Genomic DNA, 12,389 nt, shown 5'->3' with positions numbered 1-12,389 from the left:
TAAGCCGGGGCAGTGGCAGGGCGGCAGCGTGTCCCCCCGGGCTCCCCCCCGGCCCAGCTGCGCTCGGCTCGCCCCTGGGCGCTGGCGACGCGCTGTTGCTTTCCCCCGCGACGGCCACAAAGGGAGCGGGGCCCGGGCCCGCCGCTCGTCAATGTCAACGTCGGGCCACGTGACCGCACCTCCCTGCGCCGCCGGGAGAGCTCTCCACGTCAGCCTACGTCTCCCCATCCCTTACTTCACGGATCCGCTTCAAAGGGGCAGCTGCGCTAGAGAATCATGTTAAGCTCAGCTAATGCGGAGAAGCCGAGGTAGCCCTAATGATGGATTTTGATGAGCGTGTTCCTTGTTCCTCTAACATGTATTTGCCAAGTTGTACTTACTACGTCTCGGGTCCTGATTTTTCCAGCCTCCCTTCTTTTTTGCCCCAAACCCCCTCTTCTCGCCCTATGACATACTCCTACTCCTCCAACCTACCCCAGGTCCAACCTGTGAGAGAAGTTACCTTCAGGGAATATGCCATTGATCCCTCCAGTAAATGGCACCCCAGGAACAATCTGCCCCACTGCTACTCCGCAGAGGAGATCATGCACAGAGACTGCCTGCCTGCCACCAACACTGCTAGCATGGGCGAGATGTTCGGCAAAAACACAGCTAACGTCTACCACCCCAGCACCAACGTCTCCTCCAATTTCTATAGCACGGTGGGCAGGAACGGGGTCCTGCCCCAGGCTTTCGACCAATTTTTCGAGACGGCTTATGGCACGGCGGAAAACCTGGCCTCGGCGGACTACCCGGTAGACAAGAGTGGCGAGAAGGCGCCCGCGGCCGCCGGGGCGGCGGCGGCGGCAACTTCAAGTTCGGAGGGCGGCTGCGGCAGGGCGGCGGCGGCGGCGGCGGAGAAGGAGAGGAGGAGGCGGCCGGAGAGCAGCAGCAGCCCCGAGTCATCTTCCGGCAACAATGAGGAGAAATCCGGCAGTTCCAGTACGTATAAAGGCAGCGCCGGAGCGCTTTTAGCAAAGGCAGCTTGAAATCTAGCGCACCGCCGCTGTTAAATTTTTATATGCTGTTTTATAAGCATATAAGGTTTATGAAGGGCCTTTAGATTTCCCCCAACAAAACTTTGTTATAAAAGGCGAGATCACGTGTTTAGTGCTGAAATTGGCCGTGAAATACCCACCGGGCAATGGATGCCTAATTTTTTTTTTTTCCTTTTTCTTCTCCTTTTTTTTTCTTTTTTCTGCTTTTTTAAAAAAAATAATAATAAAAAACCAGTTCCGTGGTCAGCTCTTGAAAATATAATAACGTTCGTTCTGTGCCTGTAAATTCGGCAAAAAAGGAGATCCTGACTCCTTTGATATCAATGTAATCCAGTGATTTTATAAAAGCCATGTGTTGCACCAGAAGTCTAGTTAGGAGCTGAATTCAAAGCCCTCGCCGTTTTAACGATTGCGCTAGAATAGCGTTTAACAGATAAAGTAGCAGCCTGAACTGTAGCAATATATTAAAAGAAGCAAATTAACCTAAAGCTGGCCTTTTTGTCTAAAGGAAGCCATTTTACTAAGGCACTGTGGCAATTACGTGTTGCCTTCTGTCCAACAGTTTGTTACTTACAATTGTTATTCAATCTGTCAAAGTCTGATTTTTTTATGTGAGCTTTTTAAAAGGCAAAGCTAGTATACGGCCGGGGGGAAAAAATACCTCGACAATGAACTGTACCAGAAAAGGAAGTTTTTAAAGGGATAGCAGCTACGTTTAATGTAAAGAGCTCCTGAACCTTGAAACCTTTTATATTCTGCTTAATGAACTTTAAAACCGTAATGGCTAATCGAGAGGAGAATACCTCGATGCGGTGGAGAACGTGCTTGAAAATAGCCGGCTAGGGGGAGAGGCAGCAGCCTCAGCCTTGGGCTCGGGGGTTTTTCCCCTGCTCGGGACGCAGGACGGGATCGGGCCGGGCAGGAGGGCGAGGTGCGGGCGGGCCGGGGCTCGGGGCGGGCTGGGCGCGGGCCCCCCCGCCCGCTGCCGGCAGCCAGGTGATGGCCGCTCCCCGGGCAGCTCCCGTGCGGGGTGGCGCCGGGCCGAGCAGCCCACAAAGGCTTTCCTCCGGCTCGTGAAACCCGCGAGAGCCCCCCGCCACCGCTCTTTCCTCCAGCTGCCCTCCCCGCGGAGGAAGCGCGGCCGGATCGCGGCTCTCGGCGGGGGTTTCGCCCTGCGCGCTCCCGGGGCCGCGGCGCCGCAGGGGCCGGGCTGGGCCGGCGGCTCCGGGCCCGGCCGCACGCACCCGCCACGGCGGAGGGCTGGCGCCAAGCCCCAGAGCCACCGGCTCCCACCCCGGAGCGGGCAAAACGCGTCTTTTCCAGGTTAACGTGCTTTCCCTGGGAGCACCCCCGTCCCTCCTCAGCCCCCGCCGCCGGCCACCGCCGGGTCTCAAACGTTTCTGCCTTTTTTCGCTCCACAGGTGGACAACGTACGCGTAAAAAGAGATGCCCATACACCAAATACCAGATTAGAGAGTTAGAAAGGGAGTTCTTCTTCAGTGTCTACATAAACAAAGAGAAACGCCTCCAGCTCTCCCGAATGCTCAATCTGACCGACCGTCAAGTCAAAATATGGTTTCAGAACAGAAGAATGAAAGAAAAAAAAATTAACAGGGACCGATTACAATATTACTCAGCTAATCCACTACTTTAAAACTCATAGCGTTTTTCAAGACGAGATTAAATTCAGATTTCGCCCTTGACAAGGTCAAGCCACGGGGTTACGTGGAGGAAGGAGGTGTGTATCTGACGGGACTAGAAGAATCTAAGGTTTTACACACACGTAAACCTTCTCTGGAACTGCGATGATGATTTTTTATATATGTATTTACATATCAACTGGAATCGATTTGATTTTGACACACATGGGATCCATTTCTAAACGTGCACGTCACCTCTGAGTGCAAAATCCATACCTCTTACCTTTGCAGGCACTGCGGCTCACCCTGCCACGGCTTTCGGCAGGCACGGGCGGGGACGGTCCTTCTCCATCCCCGGACTCGCCCATCCCCGGCCCTTCCTCGCCCCTGTGCTGCTGTGCAACATCTGTCTGGAGATCGCCAGGTCGAGCTCACCCAACCAGGACCACTGCAGAATATAAACTCTGAGAAATAATCTTTTGTTCTTCCTTAGGAAAATGTCTGGGTTAGAGGCAGTGTTCCATTGCTCATGGGTTTGAAATAAGATTTGAAGGACGGAGTCACACACACACACACACATACACACACATACACACACATACACACACATACACACACATACACACACATACACACACACATACACACACACACATACAAACAGAACTAAAGAAAGGGGGGGATGTCATGTCCACACCTTCCTGGGGCCAACCGCGAGTAGTTGTAATATGGATGTAGTGATGGTTATAGTAGTGTTTCCTTTGGGGGTGTGGGATGGGATGGGGGAGAGGGGAAAAAAGACCGGAATGAAAAAAATTAATTATTTACTTTTAAAAATCAGGTATAAATTCGCCATATGTCGTAAAGAAACAATCACTAAAAATAAAATTAGAAAAATTTAATTAGCTCTTGTTTTATTTATGACAACAGACTATGCGTTGCCATCTTTTTGGAGACAAATCATATACAAATACTAAAAATAAATCGGCAAAAGAGTGTGAATTTCAGCGTTTTAAAAGAAACAGCTCCTTAAAGGAAACTAACCTTCTGGCTTCTGGCTCACAAACTTTCTTCAGGAAATACCTGTGGAGAACGACAGTTTAGCAAATACCACACAACACTTAATTGAAACTTGGAGTTGTGCAATGCACTAACATTGGATGATTAAAATAACTCTATTGCATGTTCGTTTAAAGGTGACTAGTGAGGAGTTTAAACAGAAGCCAAACAATGTAAATATGGTAATTTTGTTGTTGTCTACTTTAAATGTCATGAGCTCTACTTTGTCGCCCAGTCGACGTATGCAAAGAATGGAGAGTTGTTTGAACTTATTTTAAATATCTATAAATATATATATTTCCCTGCAGGAACCAAAGTGTGAAAAAATGCAATTTAAAAAAACAAAAAAAAAGAGGAAAAAGAAAGGAAAATATTTAAAATTCTATATCAGTTTACAAAGGATACCGTGTTCTATCGTTGAGGTAATTTGCTGTCGAGAATATCTGAATGTATATTTCATACAGGAATGGTGTTTTACAAGACTTGTAAATAATAAAAAAAAAGAACCCATGACCTATTTTGTTCGAATGCCCTTTTTTTTTTTCCCCTGGTTGTTTTTTTTTTTTTCAGTGGTGGTTTTTTGGGTTTTTTTTATTGTTCCTTTGGGGCTAAAGGGTGTGGGATTTCTTTACATGTGCAACAAAGTGGTGATAAGAATGTTTTTGACTAATAAATTTTACCAAATGGATGTAATTTCTTTGTCACAATTCACAAAATGCAATATCTTTATATGACGTCACTGTTTTCAATCTGTATCATCTATATGTATATACAGTTTTCTTTTAATATGCGCAAGTATTTAGTTGCATGTATACAGTGGAACAGCGCACAAGGAAAATAAAATCTAAAAAAAAAAAAAAAAAAGGAAACTTCATATTTTTACTCTGGTGTTACGTTACTGCATGTTCTTTTCTCCAATGTAACTCTGGGACCCGAAATTCCTCGTGACCTTCTTCGGCCATTTGGGGTGAATTACTCTTCTTTTGTGAACTTCATCGTTAAATCTTCGACTCTGGAGTTAACAAGTGAACCTGGGCTTGTTTGAGCATACTTCCAGCGGGTCACAGGAAAAGGAAAATTAAGTGTGTACATAGCTCGCTACGTGTTAGGCCTTCTCCTTCTCCTGCCAGCGCCGGCGGGGCAAGGTCCTGTGCTCCAGGGCTGGATGTGCCATTGCCGCTTGCTCCCCGCCGCGTGTGTCCAGGAGAAATGCCTGCCGGTAGCATTTGGGACGCGTTTTATAAGCTGGCACCAAAGGGAAGTTTCAAGCCAGCTGATGGATGTGGCCAGAATTTGAGAGCCCTAAGAAAATTGTTGTCTTTGGGGAAAAGAATCCGCATGGCAGCGTGGTGGAAATGGACTGTTTGAAATTGTCCTTGATCTCCAAGGCAGGGAGGGGGTGGACTGAGGCGGGCAGCGGGGGGAGGAGGGCTGGAGGGAGAAAGTTGGAGAGGGCAGGGGGGAGAAAACCCCAAACACCAAACAATAGCTGAGATAGGAATGTGTTTTGAGGAGAGTATTTGAATCTTTGATGTTGACCATCATCCTAATCAGGAGAAGAAAGTGGATTCTGTTTTTGCATTGTTTACTGGCTTTGAACTTCTGTATTGCTTGGACATCACCCATAACCTTGAGGTGAAGGACTTACTGACTTTGGGCCTTTGTTGACCACCGCCACCCAGCCAGACAACGTTTACCCAAAGGGAATGTTGAAAAGTGAGGGGGAAAAGAGGGGACTTTGTTTGTTTGTTTGTCTAGTATGCAAGGGGAAATGCCAGTTAAAAGGAGACAGACAGATGGATGGACAGACGGTGAGAGAGGGATAGAGGGACGGATGGAGAGCTGAATGGCAATGAAAGTTAAGCCTGCAAGCTTCCTTTCCTGGTTAAAAATTAACTGGTATTCAGAGCCAATCCTAGAGACAGTAAAAACATGGAGTTTCTGTGGTCGGGGTTGGATTTCCTAGCCCAATAAAATCGCATCCTCTGTGTTGCTGTGACATTGCGGCCATAAAAACTGTCCGTGACTCGTCCGCTCGCCTGTACCAAAGGCATCGCTCTAAAGGCAGCCGAGGCGCGCCCGGAGGTTTTTACACCGGGAGGTGAGCCACCATCGCTCCCCGCCGCCGTCCGTCTGTCCGTCCCCCCGCCCGCCCGCCGTCCTGCCGCGGGGCCCCGGCGTGAGGGCGGGCGGGCAGACGGACGGACGGACGGACGGACGTCGGCCGCGGTTTGGGGGCTGCTTTGCCACAAGATGGCGATCTTCAGATCAATGTCAAAGCCGCCCGGGGCAAGGGGAGCAGCCCTGCAAAGGGAGAGGAAAAAAAAAAAAAAAAAAAAAAAAAAAGAAAGAAAATCTTGGCCTTTGTTCACTTTGCATCCCTGGAGCCACACGGGTAATTATTGCACTTACCGGGCTCCGCTGCACAAAAAGCCGCTCGGGATGCCGGGGGAGGGGGGAGACGCTGGGGCTTCTCGGTGGAGTTAAAGCCTCTGGGCTTTGGGTTAGGAAATGCGCGAAGGTAAGTGTTTTACACATCTATCCGGCATGGAGAGCGGCGAGGAGTGCGCGGTGACCGGAATGGTACCCTGCCATGCGGGGTGGCCCTTGCCCTCACGGCTGAGCACCGCGGAACAGAACCGCAGGGAGGGGAGAGGATGCAAAAAGTTGGTGATTAGGATGTGAAATAATATAGAAGGGACTTTCTAAGCTGCAGTTGACCTTTTATTTTCTCTTAGTTTTGGCCAGCCACGTGGAAAATCCACGTTATCTGGAAATATTTTTTCAGAGTAACTTGTAGCTTTCTTCCACTTATTAAAAATAAAAAGAAAAAAAAAAAGAAGAAGAAAAAAAAGAGTGTAGCATTGGAAATATTATGAAACTTGACATTTATGTGTGGAACAGTAGGTGTCTTCAATCAAATAGATCTATGGCAACACAGTCTGCAAATGACAGACAATTCTGACGATCTTATTAGTCTTGAACTATAGTTTAGTTAGGGTCGTTTGGTAACTTTAAAGGGTAGTCTGCTTCCTTGCAGCTGGACACAGATTGTGGTAAACAACTTTTGACATACTTATGCTAAAAACTGTTTATGTGATTGCATATTAAGTCAATGTTCGTGCAAGACCAGATTTAGACTTCGATTCTTTTCTTTCTTTCTTTCTTTCTTTCTTTCTTTCTTTCTTTCTTTCTTTCTTTCTTTCTTTCTTTCTTTCTTTCTTTCTTTCTTTCTTTCTTTCTTTCTTTCCTAATCAGCACATGTGCTGTAAACAAACAATAGTCACTCATTCTCATGTGCTCGGGGCTGCTCTGGATTGTAGCTTTGAAACTCTATCCTCTCTACGAGTACCCCTAACTCCAGGTTACTTTTCATGCCCATAAAATTTTCACATGTTTTTCTTATGTCTCCATTTGAGAAGGGTGGGCGGGAAGGTGGTATTGTATGGAGAAGATACTGGTTTGGCTACATGCTTTAATACACATGTTTCTTAGGGCAGAGTTTAAAATATCTGTCCGAAAAAAATTTAAAATATGATTTTATCCTTTATCTTCTATGTATATAATGCCTGTTGCCTGCAGTATTTTTTAAACTGTGCTTCCAGGGGACTGTTGCAAGTGTAGTTAAGAGCACATGCTCAGTCGACAGAGAGCACTTTCAGATGATTATTGGAACCTATCGATTTCATCAAAGATGCTCCATTAAAAGCTCGGGGATGTTGATCCCTTTTGACTTCCCTCAGCAATGCCAGGACGCAAGAAGCCACGTGAGAAGCAGGGAGATTTGAGGGTCCCTTTGCAACATTTCATTTTACACCAGTCAAGTTAAACTCCACATATTTGATCAAATATTTATTTTTCCCCTTGTTGTTTCCCTGTCCCATTCAATACTTGGCTGAATAAATCAAAGGGACCCCAGCAGCAGTTAAAGCGCCCTCTGGTTACGAATTGTTTACTGACGGCCGCGGTCATAGGATAATATTTAAAAAAAACAAGCTTGTTTCTTACAATAACTGTTTATTATTTCACATTATTTGGGTTTGCGTGTTTTGGAGGGAAGAGGGGAAGCCAGCTCAGTGTCTACACTGTGTTTAATTAATCGTGTACTCAACTTCAGCTCACATACCACATCCAAACCCCTGGGAGGCTTTTTCATAAGCTCATTGGGTTTGTGTTTTGTTGTCTATATTTTTTTGAATTTTTTTTTGTTTGTTTGGGTCACAATCTTTTCATTAAATGTGCTGAAATCGAAACTTCTGGCCGACGCGTGTGTCTGACAGCCAAGCTATACCGCAACCAAAAAAAAAAAAAATTTTATATGGATTCAGATCTTCTTTAAAGGCAAGACAGCCACAAAAAAAGGAGAAAGGCTACAGTTTCAAATGCTTAATAGAGCTGTGCGGTGCATCTCTGGCAATAGAAGGGGTGCACTTAAAAGACAGACTTGGGCATGGAATATTTTCCCCACACATATATAACCCGATACCGTTGTTGCTTCTGCATGGTGTTTGGGGCTCTCTGGACAATAGAAAGCCCCGTTGTTCTCGTCAGTGCCGGAAAACGGCGAGGAAATAAAGCCCTAATGAATTGGTTTGGGTGTATTTTGTCCTGCCGCACACCAGCATTTGAAACTCGTCAGAATTACTTGCAAAATATGTTCCTAATCCAAATAAGTAAAACGATACATGTATAATATAAAACATAGTTAGGCGAGCAAGCCTCCGGATGGCTGGAATAAAATTAAATCGCAGCCTAATTTTTAACGAGATAATCCGCCAAAACAAGCCAACCTCCCCAGCAGCACCACCAGCGTGAAAGAATTTCTAGTAAAGATAAAATTAGTGGGGCCGTCATTTGTCACCTAACTTGGCACAGACGCTGTTCCTAAACCTCCTGTCTGAAATCCGCCTTCTTTGGAGCAAATCCAGAAAAAAAAAAAAAAAAAAAAAAAAAAAAAAAAAAAAAAAAAAAAGGGAAAAAAAGAAAAAGAGGAATCTGGCACACACACACGTTCCAGGGAGCTGACAGTTCCAATATTAAATAACTATAGTCTGATCGCATTAATTTTTGGAGCTGTATAAAATGCAGTCCACGGCTGTACTCTCAGATAGGCGGCGCATGCACTCCCGCACAGACTGCAAGGCCGTTTACGTTTTCACAAATTGCAGCTTGCCCATGTCTACAAATAAAAGCATATTTTAATTAGCTCGCAAAATGCGTCTCTGGATTAACAGCGCTGATCTTTTGGGTTATACGGGCCAATAATAAAAAGATAAATCACGGTTTAACACGATACGTTTTGAGATTTCCAGTCAGAGTTTGCTTAGGCTGAGCTGTCGGTTTTTATTTATTCCCTTTTTGTTTTTAATTTTAGTTCAACCAATAAAACGGCTTAACGACGCTATTAATGCATCTATTATATTTTTCTTAGATCAATAAAATTTTATTTTGATAGTATTGTCTATGTACGCCATGAATTTAGATTCTCCACGAAAACACCTTCTCGCTGGCTTTGATATTTATCAGAATTTTATTTGCTCGGTTTTATAGACCCTCGGATAGCTTTACTTACAGAAGTAGAATTAAAAAGAAAGTAATTCTCGTCCCCTGGCGTCCACAATATTCTTTAAAATTTCTTTTAAATAGGGGTTAAGTTCCAAGGGACACATTGTTAAGCGCTGGTAACGCAGTAGCTGCACTCAGCGCATGCCAAATTAGCTCAGTTTAGTCAGAATTGACCATTATCTTTTATAGTTACGAATCAAGTGAACATTATTAGTTTTACTTCGCTGGGTTTGATGATGCTGGTTACTATTTGCCTTGGCCTTGTTAGCGATTAAAGAAAGCGGAGATAATGCAGCGCCGAGCTGAGTTCATGATCTAGACGGGGTCGGTGCCTTGACCATCAAACCGGCTCCGTTTACTGCGGTCACCGCAGGAGCCCACGGCAGCTCCCGCGGGACCTGACACGGGGCTGGGGTAACCCACTGCTGCAAAACCCAAACGGGGAGGCCAAAGAACACCTTCCAAAATCCTCACCGGCCTCCGTGCTTTTTGTCTGACTCCCCTGCACTAGATCGCAGAGGGAGGAGAAGCCAACTCGCGTCTCACCGATGCACTCGCAGTCATTTCGGCTGACGAAGATTGCAGCGTACTTTTTATAGTACTTTCCTTCACTTTAATCCAATTTTTAAAAGGGAGCTGCTTATTTTAAAAACAGCTTTGGAATGATTTCAAGCGTTTCTCCTCGGTTCCGTATGGCTTTTAGATTTGCAATCCGTTTCTATTTAATTTGGCAAATGCAAAATAAACATACCGCAAGAGTAGACTTCCCCAGAGTAATTTTTATACCTGACTTGTGTAGAGAAATGTATTTGGAAGGCGGCGCTGGGGCTCACGTTTCTTTTTATTTAGATCTGTATTTATGAAGCTAAGCCTATTGATAATAGCCTTCCTGTATATCAGCCAATAAACCAGTTCCTTCTGTGGTATTAATTTTGTTAGTAATGATATGGCCCTCATAGGAATCTGATAAGGGTTCGTCCATCGCACATTAACACATCCGAAGTTAGTCGGGTTGGGAAATCACAAACAAAGTCACAGGAGGAAATGCGGGAAGGGAAAAAAACTCGAAGGGCTTCTACAGGCTGGGAGATCTGCCCCCGTCACCGCATCCCACGGGCCGGTCAGAAGGAAACCGCGATGTGATGCTCGCCCCACCACGCTGGAAAAATCAGGCGCCTTTCCACAGAGATTTTATGGGTGTTCCAAAGTTGTAGCATCCCCTGCCTGCCCTGGCGCTTCCCGGGGGCGCGGAGGGACGCTGGGGAGGGCCCCGCGGGAAGGGACACTGCCCTCCTGCCGCAAGGAGGGATTCCTCCAGGGGAATGTCACGCTGTGGAAAAAAGCTTTTCCCCGTGGCAGGCAAATATTGCGGGACAAGACCACGTGGGGCTTGACAGATCCGTGGGGCGAGGGGAAGAAGGGCTCCCTGGGGATTTCGAAGGCCGAGGGTAGGGCCCGGGGAATTCGGGGCGCCGCGCCGGCTCCGGCACATCCCTCCGCGCAGGCAGCGGCCCCAGCACCGCCGCCGGTGCCCTCCCGGCCACGGCAGCCGGTGCCCGGCACGGGCTCTGGTCCCGGCCGGTGGTGACGCCCGGTCGGCGGCCGCTCTCACCCGCCCGACCTGCTGGAAGCAGAAAGCGGCCGATGGCCGCTCCTCCCGGCGGCGTGCGGGAGAGAGGAGCGAGTGATGCTCCTCAGGGATGGGCAGCGGGAACCGGGCAGCCTCAGGCTCCCCTTGAACTAAAGTGCCCTCGTTCCGCGGCCCAGGCAGTGAGGCGACTTCAAAATGGCATAAGCGAGAGATGATGGAAGTGAAAGCAAGTCATCATTAAGCATTTCATTACGAAATCTATCTGCCTCTCTGCCTGCGTCCCTGCCTGTCTGCTCTCTGTCTGCTACCTCCGCCACAATTACATATCGACTGGACCGGGCTGTCTAGTATCTCGGTATTTATCTAGCTACTCTTATTTCTATTATTTAGTGCATTGCTTAACGGAGACGATGCTTTTGAAGAGGCGAAAGTGAAAAGACCCAAATGGAGCGGGAGGGAGGGGAGATATAAAAATGATCGTCCAAATATAAACACATCAATAAACACGGTGCGCAGCATCCTGCGAGGATCCATTTGAACTGCTCGCGTCTGGATTCTTTCTGTGACATATGTCTGGCTTTATATTTTAAATGGTAATCAGACCTCACTAAGAATCCAGCGTTAACTAAAGCATTAGAAGCTGCAACCGCACAATCAATCCTCCCAGAGTGGCATTGCTCCCTAAGAGATTCCTCAGCGCAGCGGCGAGCATTTTATCTCCAGGAAAATTAAGCCCAGCCTGGCGTCGTGGCGGTGATGTTAGGCTGCAAGCAGCCCCCTTCCTCGCTAGTTTAACGCGGGAGGCACCAGGCCCCTTTACGGTTTCCAATGATCCGTGATAAACAATAACACGTCTTTTATTTCTTAAAAAAACGAGACAATCAAATAAAATGAGCAGAGGCTGAGCATAAAACACCGGGCGAGCCGTGGCTTTATTAATTTCGTGTGACACATAGCTGCGGAGGGAGGTGAGCAGGCATTGCTGCTGGAAAGCCCGACCACGGGGAGAGAGGAGCGATAGTAAAAGCTTCATCTGGACACGGCTTCAGCCTAGGTATAATAAACATCAGGACCGCCGGGCTATTTTATAGCGGCGTGTGTGATAAGAAGGGAGCAAACTTGGAGCCAGTACCAGCACAGCCTTCTCTTTCCCCTTCCCCTTCCCCTTCCCCTTCCCCTTCCCCTTCCCCTTCCCCTTCCCCTTCCCCTTCCCCTTCCCCTTCCCCTTCCCCTTCCCCTTCCCGGGAGCGCGGCTCCCTCCTGGGCGCAGGCGCTCGCCCATATGGTGGAAGTGCGCGCGCCCGTGTGTATGGAAATCCATATTACACATTAATATACATCTATCTTCCAAATTCAGAGGTCGACCTGAGAGCAGCTCTGTGCATACGAAACCAGACGGGGAGGGGTTGCTGGGGAGGCCCGGGCTTCCATTGGCTGCGGGCGCCTGCCGTGGTGCGGGGGTATCTCTCATCATATTCAGCATGTTTTGCACAAGAA

At 47.4% G+C, this 12,389-nt stretch overlaps 1 protein-coding gene across 1 annotated transcript; it reads left to right on the top strand.

Annotated features, from left to right (window-relative positions):
• The first annotated feature begins 317 nt into the window (after positions 1-317).
• Positions 318-2,691, top strand: HOXA11 (homeobox A11). Its single transcript, XM_058032877.1, has 2 exons — positions 318-981; positions 2,459-2,691. The coding sequence occupies exons 1-2, from the start codon at positions 318-320 to the stop codon at positions 2,689-2,691; spliced, it is 897 nt and encodes a 298-aa protein (XP_057888860.1).
• The last annotated feature ends 9,698 nt before the right edge of the window (positions 2,692-12,389 follow it).

This window comes from Melospiza georgiana, chromosome 1, assembly GCF_028018845.1.
Source record: "Melospiza georgiana isolate bMelGeo1 chromosome 1, bMelGeo1.pri, whole genome shotgun sequence".
In the NCBI taxonomy this organism is placed as follows: Eukaryota; Metazoa; Chordata; class Aves; order Passeriformes; family Passerellidae; genus Melospiza; species Melospiza georgiana.
Note: the sequence above shows the minus strand (reverse complement) of the source record. Positions and strands in the feature narration are given on the sequence as shown.